General features: G+C 58.8%; 3 protein-coding genes across 3 annotated transcripts; 2 read left to right on the forward strand and 1 right to left on the reverse strand.

Annotated features, from left to right (window-relative positions):
* Window positions 1–3,818: 3,818 nt before the first annotated feature.
* On the forward strand, window positions 3,819–8,044 carry BESB_016210 (uncharacterized protein; the record flags this gene model as incomplete). The annotated part of the gene is made up of 3 exons (XM_029360336.1): window positions 3,819–5,279; window positions 5,622–5,895; window positions 6,318–8,044. The coding sequence occupies 3 exons, from the start codon at window positions 3,819–3,821 to the stop codon at window positions 8,042–8,044; spliced, it is 3,462 nt and encodes a 1,153-aa protein (XP_029216312.1).
* Window positions 8,045–9,422: 1,378 nt separating this feature from the next.
* BESB_016220 (RIO1 family protein) lies at window positions 9,423–12,828 on the reverse strand (the record flags this gene model as incomplete). The annotated part of the gene is made up of 3 exons (XM_029360337.1): window positions 9,423–11,084; window positions 11,341–11,797; window positions 12,284–12,828. The coding sequence occupies 3 exons, from the start codon at window positions 12,826–12,828 to the stop codon at window positions 9,423–9,425; spliced, it is 2,664 nt and encodes an 887-aa protein (XP_029216313.1).
* A 1,137-nt stretch (window positions 12,829–13,965) lies between these two features.
* Window positions 13,966–20,434, forward strand: BESB_016230 (arginyl-tRNA synthetase family protein; the record flags this gene model as incomplete). Its single annotated transcript, XM_029360338.1, has 14 exons — window positions 13,966–13,971; window positions 15,243–15,351; window positions 15,616–15,753; window positions 16,243–16,342; window positions 16,471–16,562; window positions 16,736–16,833; window positions 17,125–17,257; window positions 17,502–17,664; window positions 18,021–18,146; window positions 18,448–18,770; window positions 19,079–19,213; window positions 19,463–19,552; window positions 19,964–20,066; window positions 20,263–20,434. 14 exons carry the CDS (start codon window positions 13,966–13,968, stop codon window positions 20,432–20,434), a joined length of 1,788 nt encoding a protein of 595 aa, XP_029216314.1.
* Window positions 20,435–21,602: the final 1,168 nt, after the last annotated feature.

Consider the following 21,602-nt stretch of genomic DNA (forward strand, 5'->3'; position numbering starts at 1 on the left):
ACAAGGGTGCAGTGATTTCTTTAGTCAGGATGCCGCCCACCGAGCAGAAGACCCACGCCGCTATACACTGGCGAGCCTGGGAGTACTACCAAATACCGAAGTATGACGTACAGTACAACTGACGAAGACGGGCCTTTTAATGTGTTGACAGTCTAGAAGATTCAGCCTTCGTAGCGACGTGGATAACTATATTTTCACACAGTGAAGGGGAATTTGGGGGCCTAACGGACGACCTCTGAATGGTGTTATACCTCTTCTCTTCACTGGTGTGGATAGCGGGAGCCATCAAGCAATGACAAGACACGGACAAACGCTCTCCTTTGCCCAGCTCTAAAGGCGCATCAATCTTGCGACATGTTAATCAAGCTCGTAGCACACGAGTGCCGTCCTGTCTGGTCTCGAGATACCGACTGAGACTCCGGTCTACCCATAACGAAGATGCAGTTAGCTTTCCTTAAGCAGCTCGTAATCCAGGCTCATCTGAGCATATTGTACACGGGAAAATGCTGTCAAAATACTTTAGCTGGTGGCGACTAAGAAGCGAGCTATTCAGTAGCTGCCGGCGGCGTCGATCCCTCCCCCCGCCCGCACGTCGGTCAGCTTGGAGTGCTCGTGTATTCACCATGCGAAGTTTCTGCAGACAGACGACCCAATTCTGAACGGCAAGAAGCCGCTACACCAAGAGCCTGGGTTCTAACACTTGCTCGGAAAAGCAGCTGTTTTTTGCTCAGGAGTGTGCTGTATAAGCGACACCGGAATCAGCCATAAAGCATAATTGGCTGGCCATTAGAAGTGGCGAAATTGTTGCACAGACTTCCATCGTTCCGAAGCGTCTACTTCTGTATGATCGTATTGACCGCCGAACACATAATAACATCGCATTGCGCCCCCTGGCAGAATCCTCGCTCGCCTCTATCCCAGAGGTGGAAGCGCGGCTCCACAATTATTTCGAAGGATGCCTGTCTCCCGTCTCGGAAAAAAAAATACCCCTCCCCTGCACGCACAGGCAATTCTGTTTGCCATCTGTCTCATATGAGTGGGTTAAACGTAGTCCACGGTCAAAATCGCTACTATCCAGGCTTTGCACAGTGTTCAGCGTGTAAGCATGCTGCCACAGAGTACGCCTCCTCGGGGAGACGTCTGGACCCGCTCAGTTTTTACACAACCAAAAACTCTACTTGATCCTTGTTGACACTATTAGCCCACGTGGCGCGCGCTCCGATGGATACGTGGCACCACCTATCTTTCCTGTAGTACACTACTATAATCTCCAATTTGCCCTCTCGTCTCCGGCGGTCGATGGGGATTATTCTCGCCTGGTAGCAGCTGAATTAATCAGTATGCAACACCCTCAAACCAGAAAAAGCGATCCGATACCAGCTGAGCATTTCTTTACCCACGACAGATACCCCCTTTCTGAAGTTTTAACGGGGCGGAGACAACACAAAGCCCCAGGCTGCCTTGACCTGCCACGAGTGCTTTGATTTGGAAAGAGTACTTAAGGGGACGTCCCCGGGTTGTGATGTGGGGGCGACACTTTCGACGCAATGCGCAAAGATTAGCTGGAGAGCACGACACTGCAGAGGTGCTGCTACGTCAGGAACATTGTATGGGGTCTGTTAGCGACCTCTGTCTGCACCACCTCGAGATACACGCCGCACATCTCCTGGACGACGCGGGTGTTTTATACGCAGTGGCATGTGTTACAACGGGTGAATTGCGCTCGAGAGTCTCGGACGCAGAGGAGCTCCGTACACAACGCGGAATGCGAAACAGATACCTAGAACTAGGTGAATTCCTGAAGCAACCACAACTTGAGAACCCGAATACATAAAAAAAGCGGCGATTTCGCCCGGGGATGAAGCGCGGTTCCCAATTCACTTCTTCCCGCTGTCGCTGAGGCAGCTGTACGCCACGTCCGTGGTAGGCAGAAGCCACCACACCACGACGATTTTCGATATCGACGCCGTCTGGTGAAAGCGGCGACGCTACCAGACGGACGACGTTGAGGACAGGTCGCGCAGCAACCTCACGAGCAGCACGACTGAATGTGCTGTAGCAGCTGTGTCAGCATAGTTAATGAGTTCGAGGCGCCAGGCGGTTTACACGCTTCGATTAGCAGCACGTGTTTCCCGAGAAAGGCACATGGAACCCCTCTGCAGCATCTCAATTGCCATATCTCAAACACACCTAACTGTTCCGGCAGGCACTTACATCTTCTTTCTGGCTTGCTGGAAATGATGCAGGAACGTGCGCATGTGATACAAATGGCAACAATAAAACGAACGCCACCCAGCGGAGAGCGACTGCAGAAACTGTGAAAGCGAAGCTTCTTTTGCGTAGTCGCCTGAGTTGACGCAAACCTCACCGCCCTGCGTGAAGTTCCGTTAGTGCCGAGATCCAGAGAACGCTTGTTGGCAAACCCGACGTCCTTCGCATTCATTCTGACCCGAGCTGAGAAACGACTAACTCTTTTCGATAGGTGCTTCCTCACATTTGAATACGAGAAAGACCAACCATGTATGCGAGCCACAAAAGCCCCCTGGAACATGCTGGGTGCCACCGCCGCTGCTGCTCACCAGCGCTGAGGGAGCCAGCTCGCCCCTTGAGCGTTCCACGCGGCAACGTCAGCGCCATTGTGCGTTTTTTTGTTCGTAGTTTTTGTTTCCAGTGTCAGAACGGAAGAGCCTCTTCAGAACTTTGGGGCCAACGCCTTGTTGTTTGTCTAGCTTTCCACTGGGGCGGGTGCGCCACTGCCGGTCGAGCATGTTAATGAGAAAATATGTGGCCTCGAGACCGCGCAGGCAGCTCCACAAGACAACGGGACCCAGCTGACTCAAATGAGGCAGATAAGAAAACTCTTTCTGACCATCTGCAGGTCGCGACGCCTGTCGTTCTTTTTTTCTCACATGCCTGCCACTGTGTCTTTTTCTCTGTTTTTTCCCCTCGTCCACGCAGATATATTCTTGTCTCCTTTCGTCCGTCCGCGCGCAGCCACGGCGCGCCCGTATCGCTTGGCTTAGCTGCTTGACTGCATCGAGGACGGCGGAGCCTAGTGTCGAATAATTCAGAAAAAGCTCGAATCCCCCTGGTTTACGCGGATTTCCTGCCCTCTTTGGCTCGTCGCAAGCACAGATGCTTTGCGCTCTTGAGTGACCGCTGACCGCCACTTTGCTGCCGCGCGTTTTGCAAAACATCCTGCGCTAGGCCGAACTGGTACATGTCTTTTCACGTAGCTGCGCGAATTCCAGGTATTTGCACTCTGCTGTGCAATCTATTTCGTCCAGACAACCGGGAAAAGTGACGCAGAGGGTAAAAAGGCTTTTACCGGAGTATTCAAGCGCTAGCTGTCTGAGGGTCGCTCTCCACCTGCCAGCCAACCCCCTCGTTGGTGGCTCAGGCTAGAGAGCTGGAAGATGCGTTTAGCGGTGCCCATACAGAGCAGCAAGGAGGGTTTTTGGAAAGAACTGGCGCGCAAGGCCGCTCAAGACGTTCCTTCTGCAACAACAACGTGCAGTTTCCTGTGAGCTACGGCAACACTCTTCACAGCTCTTGCGAGCTCCGTCGTCACCGCCGCAGAGCCTCTCTTTCTTTTTTCCTTCACTAGGCCGTTAGTGCGTGCATGCTCATTTGCCTTCCTTCTTCGTCTCAGGACGAGGAGGAGGGGGAGGAAAAGCCGCCGAGCTCTTCGCGTCGCTCGCCTATCGTCGCCAGCCTAGTCTGGGGGTGAGCCGCTTTTAGCGGCACTCCGTTTTCTGCAGCTGTGTGTGTTGTTTCTGACCGGCATGCCCTGAATCCATTTTTTTTCGTGCCGAACTATGACGACGACTTCGCCCCTCCTAAGCCGGAGGGCGCCTGCGGTGAGCGTCTCTCAAGCAAAAAATGAGACACACGCGACGCCCCTCTCGCCGTCCGAGCTCCAGCCTCTGTCGTCTTTCACTTCTCAACACTTTCCGTCCTCCTACTCGTCGTTTTCTTCCCAGCCCTGTCCGGCTTCGTATTCGTCCTTTTCCTCTGCGCCTCGCGTCTCCTTGTCTTCTTCCTTTTCCCCTCGCTTCGCCTCGTGTGCGTCGTCCTCCCTCGCCTTCCCCCCGCCTGCCTCCTCGCCATCTTCTTCGTCAGCAGCTGCGTCGTCGGCTTGCCCATCTTCGTCCTTTTCCTTTCCACCCTTCTCTTCGTTTGCTTCCTCTTCGCCGTCGCTCTCTGCTGAAGGGCACTCTGCGTGCCGCCAGCTGACGCCGCTCGCGAGCGGAGAGAGCACGCAGAGCGGCAGCGTCGTGTCTGGGCGCTCTTCGCTCGGCGCATTGTCTCCGCTGTCTGTCTCAGTCCCCTCCTCCTTGGAGAACCTTTCTTCGCTGACATCAGAGCTGACGACGCAGCCTGAGGTCGACGGCCGAGACCTCCCTGGGGCGGACTTCCTCGCGGAGATTGAGCGCTTCGTGGCGACGGAGGAGGAGCGCGACGACGTCGAATTCGAAGAAGAGGCGGATGCGACCCGCGCGCAGGCGAACGCCTTCACGTTGCGTGAGATGCAGACATTCGCGGAGGCGCCGGCCGAAAGGCCGGCATTATTGACAGAGAAAGCGCGCAAACCCCTCAACCGTAGAAGCATACGGGGGCACAAAAAAGGGGCTGTGCTGCTTCCGCGCTTCTCATCTCCTCCGCTGTCATGTGACGCCCTGTCAAGCCTCAAGGCCCCACCCGCGTCTGCCTTCAAAGACCCCCCGTGCCTCGCGGAGGAAGATGACGAGCGCGCGCAGGACAGCCGCCGCCTCAAAGTCTTCACCGTCTGTTCGTCCTCGTCGCCGCGGTACTCTGTGTCTCCCTACTTGCTTCCTCACGCGCCTGCCTCCTTTCGTGCCGCGGAGTACCCGCTGCAGGACTTTCCGCCGGTCCCCGCAGTCGCCTGCGCTCTCTGCGCGCATGCTGCCGCCTCTGCGGCGCCCGCGTTCTCTCCTTCGTCTTCCCCCTCGCTCTCGCCTGCGGGCCCCGCCACAGAGCCTCTCCTCGCGCAGCCTGCGCGGCCTGTGGAGCGCAGCGAAGAGACCGAGAGCGACGCGTGCCCGCGCGGCGACGAAGACGGCGAGGGCGCCAAGAAAGACACGTTCATCACAGCCTCGGTGTTTTTCAGGGAGCAGCGGTTTTCCTCAAGCATCTCGTGTGCCATGTTCCTCCTCGGCGTCGGCGTCTTCCTGCCCTGGAACTGCCTTGTCATGGAAATGGCCACCTTCGACGTCGCCTACTTCCCCACCTTCCCTTGGACTGAAGCCGCGACTCAGGTGAGGCAGCGCGAACGAGAAAGTTGTCCGGGGCGCAGCTCCCGATCGATTTCCCTCTCAACCTGACACGTGTTCCGCGCCGCTCTGCGACGGCGTGCGCACGCAAAGACAACAGGAAGCAGAGCGCGAGCATCTGTAGCGAGGGGGAACTGTGTTCCACCACCCCAGCCCCGCTCTCACCCCCCCTTTCTCTGCACATGTCTCTGTGTGAGTCCGCTGCTTGGGCTTCTCGCCGCACATCTCTCTGTGTGAATGCGTGTCGCGGCGGCTCGTTCTCGCGCGGATTCCGCGGGGAACTCAAGGAACCGTTTTCTCTGTGCTCCGCCCCCTGCGTATTCTCAGGTTCGCACTGCGTGTTTCTTTCTTGGGCAGCTGCTGCTGCTGTGGCTGGGGCCACGTCTGCAACTGATTCCGCGGACAGTGAGCACGCTGATTTTCTCCATCTTGACGAACGTTGCGCTCGCGCTCGTGGCGGTCTGCGTCCCCGAAAACCCTGCCTTCCACATCTGCTGCGTGCTAAGCGGTATCATCGGACTCCAGGGATCGCTGCTCCACGCAAGCGTATACGTGCTCCACGCCGTCATTCACCACGAGCTCGCCGTAGACTGGTCGATAGGTGAGCGGCGAATCCGAATCAGAAGACAGCGACTCAGCCCAGCCGCTGATCATTATTCCGTATTTCATCTAAAGTCCAGACCGAAGGACGACGGGCTCTGCAGGTCGCTGAGGGCTAATAGGTCACACACATCCACGCACAAGGGAAACGGGGCCAGCAGCCGGATTGGCACCGCGGAGAGACACCGCCACCACTTTGTCGTAACGCGATCGCTAGTTGCGCACTGATGAAGCGTGAGAGAAGGGGCGGGAACGTAAAACGGGCATATATAGGGGCGGAAAGCTGCTGGTGACGCCGAGTCGATCCTCCAGTCGCCGGCGTTCCTTGTTGGGGTCATCACAGCGATTCAAGGTAGTCTCCTTCCGGTGGTGCAGCACCGCCATTCTCTCCCTCCCGTGCCTTGCTTGCGTGGTGTCGTGCAGGCGGCGGCCTCGCCGGCCCTCTGACGGCGCTGCTGGCGTTCCCTCTGTATTTCCTTCTGCCGGCTTCGAAGCAAGGCCAGCGCATCGGGACGGTGCTGCTCTTTAGTTTCTCTGCGCTGTGGTCGCTGCTGGCGGCTGCAGCCCTCTGTCTGGGCGCGCGGCACCCCCTCGCCTCGCCCGCCCTCCTGAAGCAGGAGGAGGAAGTCCGCCGGAGTCTGTCGGGCCTCGAGTGGACGCGCGCCACGTCAAGCAGACTTTCGCGGTCGCTCTCGTGGTGGGCGAGCGCCGGCGAAGCCGCCAAGGCGGAGGCGGGGAGGGGAAACGAGCCCGAGGCGGGGGGAGGAGAGGTCCGGACGCTCGGAGGAAACAGGATGCTCACGGCGACTTCGCGGTTTCTGCGGACGCTCTCGAGAGGAGGCGTCAGGCAGAAGGCGAAGCGGCGCGGAAAGAAGGACCTGACGGTCGGCGAGGTGGCTGCGGCCGTCGAGAAGGCCGCGATCGCCGGCGAAGACACGCCTCACATTCTGGGTCCGGTGCATGCCCATCACGACGCGCGCACCAAGAGATGGAGGATGAAGGAAGGGGCGGAAGAGGAGCCTCTGCTGCCTCTCGCCGAGGGGCCTTGCTCGGCGCGTGGCGCGGACGACTCCCCGGCGCTCCATTCCTGCGAAAAGGCGCTGGCGTCCTCGGCGTGGCAACGCCGCGATGTCTTTCGGGCGATTCGCCCGAATCTTCTCACCTGCTTTCTCCTGTTTCTGTCGACCTACCTGATCTACCCCGTCAAAACTGAGCGCCTCTGGCCGTCGAGCTCGCTGGACTTTGTGCTTTTTCAAATGATCCTCGTCGCGTGCTTCCAAGCCGGCAACGTGCTTGGTCGATTCTGCGTCTTCTGGGGCTGCCGCGCGCGCTTCTCGTGGCTACTGCCCCTTGTCGTTCTGCGGCTCCTGCTCATTCCCCTTTTCTTCGTGCTGGACGGCACACTCGTCCTTCCGTCATCCTGGTTTAGCCTCCATCTGTCTTCTCCATCCTCTCAAAGCGCTTCCGCGCCTCTCTCTCCGTCGTCTGCCGCTGCCTCGCTGGCGGCGGCTTCGGACCTGGGGTCGCTGTCAACGCCTGCGTCTCACGCCTTCGTCGTGCCGCCGCCTTCGTCGTCCGCGGCGCCTCTCTCTGGGCCCCCGCCCCTGTCTCTGTCGGCGTCGCTAACTTCCCCCCCGGCGCTGCCCTCCACGGACGCCGAGGCCTCCGCGCGCTCCTTCTCACACTTCCTCTCGGCGAACGAGGCCTGGTTGGCAGACTGTTCGCTCTTTCTGCTGCTGATGCTCTTCGCCACCATGCACGGCTGGCTCTCCGTCCTGGGCGCCTTCTACGCTACGCAGGTGCCCTGCTCGACCCCACAGAAGGAGACAGCGGCCTACTTGATGTGCGTCGCCGAGAGCTGCGGCGTCGCGGTCGGCGTCGCCCTCTCCGTCATGTGGGCATCGCTCACTGGGCACCACCCGCTCTCGCCCCACAAGGCCTCCGCGGTCGCGGCTGCGGCCCCGTCGGCGAACCCCCCCGGCGACGAAGCAGACTCCGCGTTTTGGTCAGATCTGGATGGAGGCGCGCTGGGCGGCCCTCGCGCCGCGAGTGGCGCCCGCGCCTCGCGGGCGCCACTCGCGGCAGGAAGCGCCGGCGCGGCACGTCTAGACCACAGCATTGGCCTCCAAACTGTCCCGAAACTCGGGTGAAGAAAACGTCGAGATTCCCCCTGGGGGGAAGGTGTAAATAAGGAACATGTTGAGAGGAGACCGATGGAGAGGCGGGCACCGACCTCTGGGAAAGAGACGAGAGGAGTTAAAAAAGGGAGTTTAGGTACACCAGTACAAATGGAGACCCGCGACACAGGGCGACATGCTTCAGGTGGCTAGCAGGTAGAGAAGAGATGGACAAAGAGAGATGAGGAGCGAAGGCAACGAACGCAATCTCAGGATCGCCACGATGTAGCAGTGGATTCGAGAGTTGAGGCGTCACACGGCGCGAGTATGTCTTCTCCCCGTTCGGCCTTTTTGAATCTGCCTCATCTCGTACCGCCACGACCTTTTTTTCGAATGCCTTTTCAAGCTGTCGAGCACCTTTTTCTTTGCGCCGGTGTAAATCTTGTGACTTCGTATCACAAAAAGCCTGCGAACTTCCTGCCTTATGGGGAAACGCGTTCCCATGGACGAGAGTGTCGCCATTTATAAGGTTGCGTGTTTCAAAGAATTTGAGTCCTCCATTCACGCACAGAGTGCGACCAACACGGCGAGACCGCGTCTCAGGTGGCCTTCCGCAGTTACAAAGCCGCTTCACTGGTATAGAGTTTTCTGGGTGCGGTAATTCACTCAAACCGAAGGACGCTGATAGTGAAGTCAAGCCGTCAAGTAAGACAGACAGTTAGCATCGGTCGTTAGCATATGAGCTGCCCATAGCCGCCAGAAAGCAGCTGTAGAAGCAACCTCGTTACCTTTCGTCGGCCTCATCACCCAAACCTAAGACCGAGTAGCACTTTCTCGCGTCCGCCGTGGTGCGGCATACGCGCGACACGAACGTGTAAGTGGAATCAAAGCTGCGATTCAGCAATACAGCAAACGGCCCATATCGCCGAGAAGTCCTCGGAAGAAAAAACAGGAAGCGAGCTACAGGAAACACACTGCACTTTGAGCTTCGTACTGAGAACCGCCTCGATACCCAGTCGCCCTGGGATCTGCGTTAGAGGCATTTTCCAAAACCCAATACGAATCGGCCGCCTGCGGTGTTGGCGCACGAAGACGCACGCGTATGCAGAAACGTGTCAAACTAAACGAATTTTGCGGGAGAGCATGCCTACGAAACCGGCCTTCAGGCACCGCTGCTATGTGCACAGTCTATCGACAAGCGTGCGCATCAGCGTAAAAATCACTATCTATATTCATGAATAGAAATAGGTCCGCAAACAGACGCAGAGGGGCTCGACCTCTTTCTGCAATTCTGATACTCCCACACCAGAATGGAGAGTTATTTTGTCAACCTTTGCTTCCGTTAGGCACAGAGGCCTCGACACTCCGCACCTCGTTTCTGCTTCCGGGCTTGCCTTGCCACGCCTTTCATTTATCGGTTTGCAGCCTTGGATCTGTATTTCTTTTTCAGGTGCTTGGCGATTTTGTATTTGCGTTTTTCTCTGTTTTGTTCCTTGACCATTTTTTTCCACGTTTTCCGGTCGATGTTATCGGGAATGATGCCGCGAAAGACTTGGTCACTTTCGTCCCCGTTCTCGCCGTCTTCTCTCTCTCCGTTTCCCTCCTCTTCGTCGTCGTCTTCAGAGGCTTCTGAACTGGAGGCGCTTTCTGTGTCTGCATCGCTTTCGGCATTCGCCTTCTCCTCTCTGTCGCCCGCGTGTGACTTGCTCTTCGCCCTCCTCTCCTCGCCTTGCTTCTTGCCTCGTCGGCCTCGCCGTCCGCTTGGCTCTTTGTCCACAGCTTCCTCCTCTTCGCATTCTTCCTCTTTTTCCTTCTTCTCCTGACCCAGCAGGAGGGCGTGCATCTCGAGCAGCTCGTCAAGCATGTCGTCTTGCTCCTTTTCCGATTTCTTCGCGGACTTTTTCGAGCCTCTTCCGGCCTTCGAAGCCTCGCCTCCCCCCGGGCGCTCGGTGCCCCCCTCGAGGCCGTCCTTCGTGCGCTGCACGAGGAGCCGCTCCAGCAGGCGCCGGTCGCAGACCTGCGCTAGGTGGCTGGGAATCCACGTGTTCAGGAACACCGCGTCCTCGACTTCTTCCTCCTCTTCGTCATCCGAGTTAGACACCGAAGCCCCCCCCGCCTCGTCGCCGCCATCTTCACTCGGGAAATCCAGCGCCTTCTTCTCTCGCGCCTCTCGCTCTTCTCCCTCGGCCTCCTCTCCCTCGTCTTCCTCCTCGTCGTCCTCGGGGCCCTCGTGGGCCTGGAGGAACTGCCCGAGAGCTTCCGCGAGCAGGATGAGGTCTCGCTGCTTCGCCTCGTGCGTGGCTGTCGCGAGGCACGCCGACTCGCGGTACGAGGATGCCGCGGCCGCCCTCGCGGCGACCTCTTCACTGCTGGCCTCGCCGCCTCGCAGCTGCGCGCTGGCTTCGCCCGGGGGCAGCGCGGCGGCCGCGAGGCGCCGCTGCAGCGCCTTCACCGGCTCAGGCAGCTGCGGACTGACGACTAGCTCGAACAGGCGGCGCAGCGCAAGCACTTTGACGCCTTCGTCGTCAGCGGCGCCGCAGGCCTGCGCCGGCGCCGCGTACTGCAACAGGGGGAACCTAGGCCGGCGAGAGCTGTGCGGCGAGAGCGAGGAGGGCCTCCCGCCCTCTGCAGCCTCGCCCCTCGCGGCAGGCGGGCTCTGCCAGGTGTATTTGAAGGAGGACGGACTCGAAGGAGGCGTCGCCGGATCCGCCTGCGCGGGCAAGTGCCCGTCGCGGTGCTCGCGGGCGCGCCGCGCGTAGACGCAGGCGCACGGCGAGGGCGCCCTCGGGGGCGCCTCCGCCTGCGCGGCGGCGGCGAACGCGGCTTCGCGCAGCTCCTCGCGCAGACGCCGCGCGCGCTTCTCGCGGATCTGCGCGAGCTGTTGGCGGAAGAAGCGAGTCACGTTGCGGCAGTCGCGCTTCAGAAAGTCCAGCGCCTGCGGATGGTCAAAATTCACCGCCTGTCCCACGTCAATCACGTACAGGCCAGCGACGTGGAAAAGCAAATTGTACTCCGAGAGGTCCCCGTGGACTACGCGGCAAACCTGGAACAGCCAGCGAAGCAGCGCGACCGCCTGCAGACAATGCGAGCGCCTACAGAGAAGACCGCCGTGCAGACAGGGCGCGCGAAGAAACGGCCTCCTTAGCTGCCGTCGCGCAAGCAACCCAAGTACATACATCAGTGTCAATATTTCTGCATCCATATATCTCATCTACATCGACCTATATACGCGTTTATACGTGAAGGACAGCGGACGCATAACGGAGGCCTGCGAACGCGCAGAGGCTTGACTCCGAGGAGAGAGGAACCTGCGCCGCCGCGCGTCTCACCTGCACGTACAGCGCCTCCCAGGCGCGTAGCGAGGCCGTCGCGGCCGCCGAGCAGCAGACGGCAGACACCAGGTCCTTCAGGCGCGGCGCCGCGGCATAGAGCAGCGACGCTGCAGAGGTCGAGGCCGCCGCGGCGTCCTGCGCGTCTGCAGGCGGCCTGGCGTCGGCGGCGGCCTCTGCAGCGTCGTCTGCGCGTGCGCCGGTTGAGAAGCCTGTCGTCCGCTGTCTGACCGCGAAGGCCTCGTCGTCGGCGTCGGGCGCCGCGGAGACAGGCGGCGCGTCCTCGGGCGCGCAGACAGGCGGCGCGTCTGCCGCGAAGCCGATGAAGGTCATGAGAAGCACGTGCGCAGAGACGTCCACAGGCAGTGGGCAGGGGACGCCGGCCGCGTGCAGCCTGAGCAAGTTGCGGAACTCCTTCATGACCCAGTTCACCACCATCTTGCGCGGATTGCGGCACCTACACGGAAAACGAAACAAGGAGGCGTCCACGCGAGAGGCCCGCGACCTCACAAGAGCCGAGGCGCGCCAGCAGAAAGCTAGCTGCACAGTCCTTCACGGCGCAGTGTCCTAAATCTCCATCCTGGTGTTACCTCTCTAACTAGCTGCTGAACATTGCAAACTGCGCTTTCAATCCATTCCGACTCCTTCAGCTCTCGAGGCGCGCATGCCGACGAGGCTGCCGGGCGGCGGCTCTCGACAGCCGCCGCCCGGCAGCCTCGTCGGCATGCACCCTCTCGTGGAGCGCAGGAGCTCAAACGAGTGGATAACAAATCAACGACCTACGGGTGTGCTAGTTTGCTCTAATCCAGCAAACGTCTTTTTCCTGACGCTGGAATTTTAGAGACGAGCCACTCGTCGCAGCTTTTTCCCTCTCTCTGCTCGCATTTTCCCTCTCTCTGCTCGCTTTTTCTCTCTCTCCTTCTCTGGCGGCGAAGCTGCTTACCGCGTGTAGGCGCGTTCGAATCGGTGGTCTCCCTGGACGTATTGGCTGCGGTCTTGGAAGGCGAGGATCGACGTGCGGTAGACCTTCAACACGAACGGCCGCCAGCTCAGTGGGTGCGCTTCAGCGTCATCTTCCTCCGTCTCTTCGGCGCCGCCCTTCGCAAGCTGCACCGAGCTCAGCACACCCTTCGTCTGCGCAGCCGCGGCGCCGGCCTCCTGGCGCAGGTCTGCAGCCTCGGAGTCTGTCTCGCGCTTGTCTGAGGGCGCGGCGGCGTCTGCCAGGGCCTGCGGGCCCGCGACGAAGTACACATTCGCTTCCTTTCCAGTGCTGATCGTGCCACACACGTCGGTGAGGGCGTTGCGTTTCATCAGCTTCTCAATCAACCGGCAGGTGCGGGTGTCAAGCACGTTCTCAGTCGTCGCGCGCGTGTCCCGCGTCAGACCCCGCGCGCGGTTCGAGCGGTTCTCCTGAACCTTCTGCAGGCCCTTGAAGAAGTCGTTCCGCACCGCATGCGTCCACATGCGCAGCTGCGAGCGCTCCTCCATGACGGAAGAAGGAGGGCGGGGGCAAAGAGAAAAGGAGGGACAACGCAGCGCGAAGGCACCGGCGCCTGGGGAGGCCAGTCACGCCGCCGATCGTGTCGGCGAAAAGCAGCCGGCGCAGAGAGAGAGAAAGCGAGAAAGAGAGAAAGAGATAGAAGGCGAGAGAGATGGAAGGCCCAGGAAGGGGCGTCAAAGAGTGGACGCGGGCGCCGGCAAGAGGACGCGCAGAGAAGATGGAAGAAGTGAAGGGCGACGAAGGGCGACGACAGCCGCGCGGGTGGGGGAAAGGGGGGGGGCGGAGGCATGGAAGGACACATAGAAAGGCGCGGAACTGCGAAAGAAAGGAGACAATCCAAGAGAGCCGGGGAAGGCGCAGGCCCTGAAGGCTCGAGAGTCGCGCTGAGCCTGCCGGAGAAAAGACGAACGGCCGAGTGGAGACGGAGACGGGAGAGAAGGAAACAGAGCGGACGAGGGATGATACACACAGGAGACAAACAGACAGACAGAACACAGAGAGAGTGAAGAAGAAGGAGAAAACGGAGTGCCCGGAGAGCTCTGCGCTCTGTTTTCTCTAGCCGCTTTCCTTTCTCCCGCGTGTTGTTGCAGTCCCCAGCGGCCCGCGGTGTTTGGGGCCGCATGCGCCGGGAAGGCCAGAAAAGGCACACAGAGGCAAAGAATGGCCGTGAAATTAAGGGAAAAAAAGAAAGAAAAAATTGTTCGGTGGCCTCAGTGTTAGACGGAGACCAAGCTCTCCGCACAATCGTCTCTTGAGACAAGTCCCACATATGCTGTCGTGTGTTGAAAAGAGTGCCCAGGAAAGTGAAGAAAAGGAAAACGCAGGCCTTTATCTCGCCTGTTTCTTCTCAGCGCTTGGCGGCTAGAAGGCTCCATTCGCGGACTCCTCTTCACTTTAAAATTGTCTGTTCTGTGTTTCAGCCGTTGTCCCTGCCGTCAGATCTGTTTTGGATTTCCAGTAACTCGCGGTTTTCTCTCTTGCTCGCCGAACTCGGGAGACCTGGGGAGGCTCGCTTCTTTCCTTCGTCAGTCCTCGCCCTAGCGACTCGCGTTCCTTTCCTCTTTGTCGCCTGCCGCGCTTCTTCTGTGCTGGGCGCAGCGTCAACTTTTTTTTCTCGCGTCAACATGCAGGTAAGATCTCGCTCTCACCGTTCGTCTGCGCGTTCACCCGCCCTGTGTCTCGGCTGTCACGTCTCACTTTGCGCGTTGGTCAAGCGACTGGGCGATCTTCACTTCCCTTCACTTCCCTTCACTTCCTTTCTTCTCTTTGTCTCTTCGTTCGTCCTTCGCCTTCGTCGCTGCTGCTCGCTGCTCTTGTGTGCGGACTTCCCTCGGGGTCTCCCTCCGTCTTCGCTTCCTCCCTCTGTCTCGCTTCTGTTCTGTTTGGTGGGTCTCTCTCGTTTTCTTCTTCTTTCACCTCGTTCTGTAGTCTTTTCGGTGTCTTCTGTCTGCGTTCTCTGCGCCTTGGCGCTAGGTCGTCGCCGGCGTCGCAGTTTCTTCTGCAGATCATTTTCCGCTCGCCTTCCGTCAACCTTCCTCGCGCTTTCCTGCCGTGTGGATCTCTCCTTGTTGAATGCTGTCGCGGCCGTTCATGGACTTTCGTTTCATCTGGCATGCATTTGAGCCATGCGATTGGTGGAGGTCTCGTGGTTCTCTACAAACAAAGTGTCTGACTTCTTCTTGTTGCTTCGTTGCTCACAAGTTGTGTACTGATGCGCTAATCTAACGGTTCGTTAGGATTCTTGCTGTGCTTCGCGGAGGCAGCTTCAGGATTCTAGGGTCTGTACCGTCGTGGTGTATTTGAGTTGCGCTATCCGGTTCTCTTTTGCGGATTTCCGAGCTCCGCGCTTCCCTCTCTTCTTCACCGCCCCTCTTTCTGCTTTCTTCGCACGGTGCCTTCCTCTGTCTTACATTTTTAATCGTCGTCGGTCGTACTCTGAACTCTTTGCTGCGTTGATATTTGGCATGTTGCTTCATATCACGTGTCTGCCGGCATTCTTCATCCTTTGCTTCGAGATAACGCGCCTAGCGCGAGGGCATTTCCGGCCTGCCTCGCCTGCGCTGCGTCAAAACTCTTTCGTATGTCTGTGTAGCGGCGTGTCACCGCTTCTGTTGCGCGTCAGGCCTTATCTGCTTTCTTTCCTCAGTCTATGGACGCGTTCTTTCCGTGCCTCGCCTTGTTTCATGTTTGTTCTGTTCTTTTGCATGCGGATGGATTCTGAGTCTCTAGAATGGCACGACTTCGCGTGTCACGCGTCTTTAGGGTTGTGATTCTTCTTGCGGCGACCCCACGGGCGATTTTATCGTCTCCTCTCAGTCTGCGTTTCGGTGTGCATCGCTTATTCCGTGTTTCGGTTTCTCCGTGCGGCGATAGATCTGTATTTTTTTTTTTTGTTTTTTAGGTTCTGGTTTCCCAAGTCAAGGAGGCCTTCCGGCGGGCCTTGACTGCGGCGTTCCCTGCCGTCGACCACGCGCCGATTATCGGGACTTCGAAGTTCGGAGACTTCCAGTGTGAGAACTCACTTCTCAGAGAAAATTCGTGTCGTGCTTGCTCCGCCTGTCAGGCTGCAGCGCGTCTGCTTTTCCTCCTTTCAGCGCGGCAGCTCCCCTTCTGGGTTGAGGGTGTAGAGTCTGTCTAGGCATTAGTCCGCTGCTGCATGGTATCCCGCGTGGGACTGTCGCGCTGGGCGGAGCTGAATGAAACGCAAGACTGTTTTGTTTTTCCTTCTTTCTTCGGAAGCGGCGATCGAGTTCGTTTTCTCCGCGGGTTCGCAGGCAACAGTGCCATGGCGCTGTTCAAGCAGAATGGCAAAGACGTGCTTGGCGTCAACTCGCCGAAGGAGGCCGGAGAGAAGATCGCCGAGCACCTCAAGGACGAGAAGCTCTTCACAAACGTCCAGGCGTCGCCCCAAGGTAAAACGCGAAAACTGGCTCGCGAAGAAGCCCCTGCGGCGCGCCTGCCAGAGGCCGAGGGCGAAACCCTAAACCCTAGAGGCGTCACCTGTTCGGAGTCTGCGGGGAATTGGGGGAGAAAGTCTCAAAAAAAAAAACCGACAAGGCGAAGCAGTCAAAAGTGAAGGGCTTGAACGCAGTCGTGGAGCGGGCAGGGCACCGCACGCGACGCGCCGGCGGAGACGGGCCGCCAGCGTAGATCTCGCAGCCTGGAGAGGCGGAGTGCAAGCGGATCGCGACAGGATCAAAACTTGGTGGATTGCTGGCGGTGTCCCGAGGCCTGCTCGTTGTGAAGGAACGCAAGTCGCAACAGTGCTGTGTGCAGAAGCAGGCGGCTCTGCGTGCGCGCGAGGCGCTGCAGAGGAACTTGAGGTGTGGCGCGCGGCGGGTGTGTTCCCTAGGCGTTTCGAGCATCTGCGGTTCCGCGTGCTCTGTCTGCTTTTTCTTCAGGCTTCGTGACGGTCGACATCGCCGCGGAGTGGCTTTGCAAGGATCTGCAGGACATGCTGCGCCAGAAGGGCCCCGTGAAGCTCGCGCCCGCAGAGAAGAAGTGAGGCGCGGAGACCGCCGAAAGCCGGCTGACACAGACACCGGCGGCTGGGGGACTATCAGCGTCCGGCGACGCAGGCATCGCAGGCGAGATCCTGTTTGGCACGCGGTGTCTGTCTGTCTGTGCAGGCTGCGCGTGATGGTAGACTTCTCGTCGCCCAACGTCGCCAAGGAGATGCACGTCGGCCATCTGCGATCGACAATCATCGGCGAATCTATTTGTGAGTGACATCTCTTTCTCTCCGCCTCCTTACAGGGTCCCTACGCCAGGCTTCTCTCTGCCTGCGTGGACTCCTGTCCGGTGCTGGCGGCTGTCGTCCTGGCGCCTCCGCCCTCTTTTCGCGCGCTCCATCTCTGTCGCGGGCTCGCCCTTCTCTTCGCTCTCTATGTACAGCGCGCATCCTCGCTTTCTATGGCCACGAAGTGCAGCGCATCAACCACATCGGCGACTGGGGCACGCAGTTTGGCATGCTCATCGAGTACCTGCATAGCGTGAGTGCGAGCGCGAGGTGGAGCCGAGAGGGAGTCGCTGGGCTGGCGGGCGTTTGACTCGAGCGAGCGCGCTCGTCGAAACGAGGCGCAGCCGACGCTTGACGCAAAAAAACGGAGGCCTGGGCGCGAGGACAATCTCGCCGCTTTGCAGTTTGACTGCGGACGAAGTCGCTTTGAGTGCGCGTCGTAGGGTTGGCGTCTCCGAGTGGACGGCGGCCGCAGCCAGGGGGCGCTGTGAGGGTGGGCGCTGGAGTCGAGAGAGCGTGTGGCTTTGTGCGCGGCTCTGCGCAGGAGTTCCCTGACTATAAGGCGAACATGCCCGACATCAGCGACTTGAACGCCTTCTACAAGAAAGCGAAAGCTGCGTTCGACGCGGACGAGGACTTCAAGCGCCGAAGCCGAGAAATGGTCGTTAAGCTGCAGGGTAAGACGCGGGAGCGGGTGGGGACGGTGGGAACTCGCCGCGCACTGCGCTGGCAGGCCGTTTCCGGTTTTTGGTTGTACTATCTATCGCCTGACGTCACGTGTGAGACGCCTGCTTCGGGGCGCTTGCGACGACGAATGACCCCTTTTGTCTCTTTCTTGTCGCTCATCGCGCGGGGCGTCCGGCTGGAGGACGCTCGCTGCTTCATCGCGCGCGTCCGCGGTGCCGTGGATTTGTCTGCCAGGCGGCAACGAAGCGGCCCTGGAGTCGTGGCGGTTGATCTGCGACGTGAGCCGCCACGAGTTCGAGAAGGTCTACAAGCGCCTCGATGTCTCGCTGGAGGAGCGTGGAGAGAGTTACTACAACGAGGAGATCCCCAAGGTCGTCAAGGAGCTCACGGAGAAAGGGTAGGCCGACGCCGCAGAGGGCGCTTCTCTTGGAAGGGCAAGAAAATCCCCGCCACTCTGCGTAGGATGCAGGTCTCAGCTGGCAGGCGTCCTACGGGCTAGGAGGAGGATCCCGCCGTTCTTGGTTTATGGCCCCGGTGTCCCTGTCGCCGACGAGCGCGCAGAGTGACGGATGACCGCGTCGTCAAATTCATCGACATCGTTCACAGTCCCTCCGGACGAGGGCACCCTCGAGGGAGAAGCGGCAACATGGGCGCGGTGTTTCTGATGCTTTTTCGTAGCCTTGCCTCAAGCACTGCCCGTTAGTGCGTGCGTCCTGCGCTCTGTTTGTCGTGTCTTTGTTCGCCTCCTCTCAGAATGATCAAGGAGTCCGACGGCGCCAAATGCATCTTCACTCCAGTAAACGAAGTGCCCCTCATGGCCGTGAAGAGCGACGGAGGCTTCGGCTACGATTCCACCGATCTCGCTGCAATCAAAGACAGGTAGGGGGCTGTGCGCCTCTTTCCCGCAGGTGCCCGGCTCGCGCTTTTTCAGTTCTGCTCTCTGCGTCTCTTACGCTTGCTCCAGCTGTCTATTTTGCGCTGCACGTGACGAGCGGTGTGTTTGAGACTAGTTCACGTGCGCTCATCTATGTAGTCGTCAAACGAAGTTCGGTTGTGCTAGCATGGTTTCGACACCACAGCAGATATCCCCCACGCCGTTGAAGGGAGAGCCGAGTTTTCTGCGCAGTCGTTTTGGGCACGGCTGGACTACCTGCCGCGCCGCGGATGGGTCTTTGCTCAGACTGATCACGCGCCAGGGCGACTGGCTGATTTACCTCACGGATCTGGGTCAGGAGGAGCATTTCTTGAAGATCTTCGCGGCCGCTAAGGAGGCTGGCTGGCACAAGCCTCCGGAGACGCGCGTTGACCACATGGGCTTCGGCGTCGTCCAAGGCCAGGACGGCAAGCGTTTCAAGACGCGCAGCGGCGAAGTCGTGAAGCTCGTGGACCTGCTCGACGAGGCGAAGGTGCGCGCGCTCAAGGAGCTGCAGAGGCGCAAGGAGGAGGAAGGCGCTGAGGAGAAACGCGAAAACGGCGAAGGCTTCACCCCCTGCCTAGCCACCGGTGCGCCCGACCCCCCCCTAAGGGCCCCTGCCAACCCCCCCCTCCCCCGCCCAGAGCCACCCACAGGGAACCGCGCCGAGTCACACGCCGGAGATGCGGCGGTTGCTGGGTGGAGGGTACGGAGGCCCGGGACGCGCGAAAGGATGTTGAAGAGAAACGCGGAGTTATCCGGGTGCGATAATTAGACAGGGAGGACGCGCGTATTAAAGAAGGGGAAGGGACATCGCGGATTGGCGGCGGGTGAAGAGGATTGTACTGCGAGCTTCTGTACTGAGTGTCCTCGCGGCCGGATGCTTGGCTGTTTCCAGGGACCTCCGTCGCGGACGAAGAGATGGAGAAAGCCGCTGAAGCCATCGGCTACTCCGCAGTGAAGTACTTCGATCTGAAACAGAATCGTCACACGGACTACAAGTTCTCGTTCGACCGCATGCTCGACCCTAAAGGTCAGAATGAAAGAAAGCGCAGTGGAGGGTGGACAGGCGCATCTCCGGATTTTCCAGTGTGCGCTCGGAAGGCAAGAAGCCGTCTGCGTTCTTTTCGCGTGAAGCCCGTGTAACGGTCGGATGCCGGTCTTGCCGTGCTGAGGATCGTTCTGTAGGCCAGCTGTCGCTATCCGGCGTGCGCAGTCTCAGAAATTCGCCTGCGCGTCCCCATCTTTGCTTTGCGACTTTGGCGTATACGCCTGTGCGCAGGAAACACTGCGGTGTATATGCTGTACGCGTACGCGCGCATCTGCGCCATCTTCAGGAAGGCAGGAGTCGATGTGTCGTCAATCAATCCCGGTACGCGTCTTGCGACGGTCTCTGGTCAGGGACGCGCCATACACGGCTTCCTTGCATGCGCGTCTGGAAGTGGCTCTGGGTGCCCGCAGTCACGGATTTCACTCTGAAGTTCCGTCAGTGCCTTTGGGCGATCTCTGAAAGACGTCTGCTGCTGCGAATGGCGGCGATTTCTTCTCACTTTCTTTCTCATGTTGCAGGAGGCGCAGCGTGGGAGATCTAGGCACTGGCGTGTCTCGCCTCCAGTGCATGGTAGTGCACACACCGCACGGGGCGCATCAATACGCATTCAGTGGTGTATAACTGTTGTATGTATGTAGGCATGCATGTGCATGTATGCATCCGTATTCGCATGCGGGAGCATGAAGCTCGGCGTCAATAGCGCGTTGGTAGTCTCTTGGCTGTTCGGTGCAGAGGAGCTGAAGATCGAGGAACCGGCGGAGCGTAAGCTCGCCGTCACTCTCGCACAGTTCCCCGATATCTTGGCGTCCATCCTGGAGGATCTGCACATTCACAGGTAAGGCAGCGACAGCTGAACGCAGAGAGACGAAAGCCCCCGACCACACACATTTACGACTTTGCGGGTGAACAGAGTCAGTTGTACCTTTTTCGCAGGCTAATGTGCGCGACTGCTGGAAACTCCTCGGTGTGTCAGCGGGTGATGAGAATGTATCTGGCGCCTTGCTTATGTTTCCTTTTACGAACTTTCGCAGGCTGGCTGAGTACATGTACAAGGTGTCTGGCGCGTTCACTGACTTCTACCAGTCGTGCAAAGTGCTGGGAGGACCTCAACAAAACGCCCGTCTCTTGCTCTGCGAGGCAACGCGGAAGATTCTCGAGATCTCCTTCCACCTCCTTGGCATTAAACCGCTGGAGCGCATTTAAGCAAGACTCTAGTTTGTGCGACAGCGGGACATGCCGTACAGTGAGACAGTCTTGCTAGGCGCCACAGGGTTCCGCACCCGCATAAGTTATGTTTCTGAGCCTTCCATTCCGCATGTTGTCGCCAGTCTCTCTCGCTGACTCTCTGATCGATGTTCGTGCATAGGCTCGTGGGCTCACACCTGCGTGCACGTTTTGCACCTGTGTTGCCTGTTGTATGAGCAAATGTTTCAGTGCTGATGTGCGAGGTGAGCCTATCACCTCGGTAGAGCAGTGACGTCACTTGAGGTTGATGTGGTTGTCATGAACGCGAAGTCAACGGTATCCATCGGACTCAATCTGTCATGCATGTAAATATATAGGGGTGTGTATTGACCGCCTGTAGAATGAGTATATGCGAGCGCACATCCCACTGCACATGGTCCTTGCATGCTTTATCTGAATCGCTTTGTTCAGTTTGTCCTTAATTCGTCTACTTCGGTGACAAACTTACACTTTTCGGCTGAAACAGTGTCTCTGGACCCACAAATCGGCCATTCCAGACCTTTCTTAGTTTCGTGGGAAACAAAAGACTACACGTAGCCTAGCCCTGAAAGAAAGACTGCGCGTACCTGTCACCAACACAGCAGTCAATCGGAGATGTGAACAACATGCAGAAGGAACGCGTCTGTTTTTAGATCTTAAACAAGCATGACTGGCACGATGGTAGCAACCTCGGTTGCTATGATGTAGCCGTGTACTGGAGAATGCCAAGCAACGACCGTCCACACAAAATGCAGAGGTATCCGAAGGTGGGCAGCATGTGGTCGTGCATTGATGGGGCCAGCATTTTCAATAGCCGACAAAATGCGCCATGAGGGACAGAGGTTATTCCGCGATCCTACGGTTTTCGCGTGGTGTTCGCTTCCCCGGAGGACTCGGCTGTCAAAATCTGCCCGCGCGTCCGCCACTGCGCGATGCACGCGTGTTTAGTAGCCCCAGTGACAGGGGGTGCGGTATACGGAGGTAGCGCGCGGAACTCTATTGCACCTGGGCACGCAAATGTTGTGATCGATTCTGCTGAATGTCGACACGTCGGGGGGGAAGGGTGATGTGGCTCAAAGGTCTTTGTGCTCGTGAGCACGTGCAATGCTTGCAAGGCAGGTGTGGACATCGTGAAAACGGATGCGTG

The sequence above is a fragment of the Besnoitia besnoiti genome, chromosome X (assembly GCF_002563875.1).
Source record: "Besnoitia besnoiti strain Bb-Ger1 chromosome X, whole genome shotgun sequence".
Lineage (NCBI taxonomy): Eukaryota > Apicomplexa > Conoidasida > Eucoccidiorida > Sarcocystidae > Besnoitia > Besnoitia besnoiti.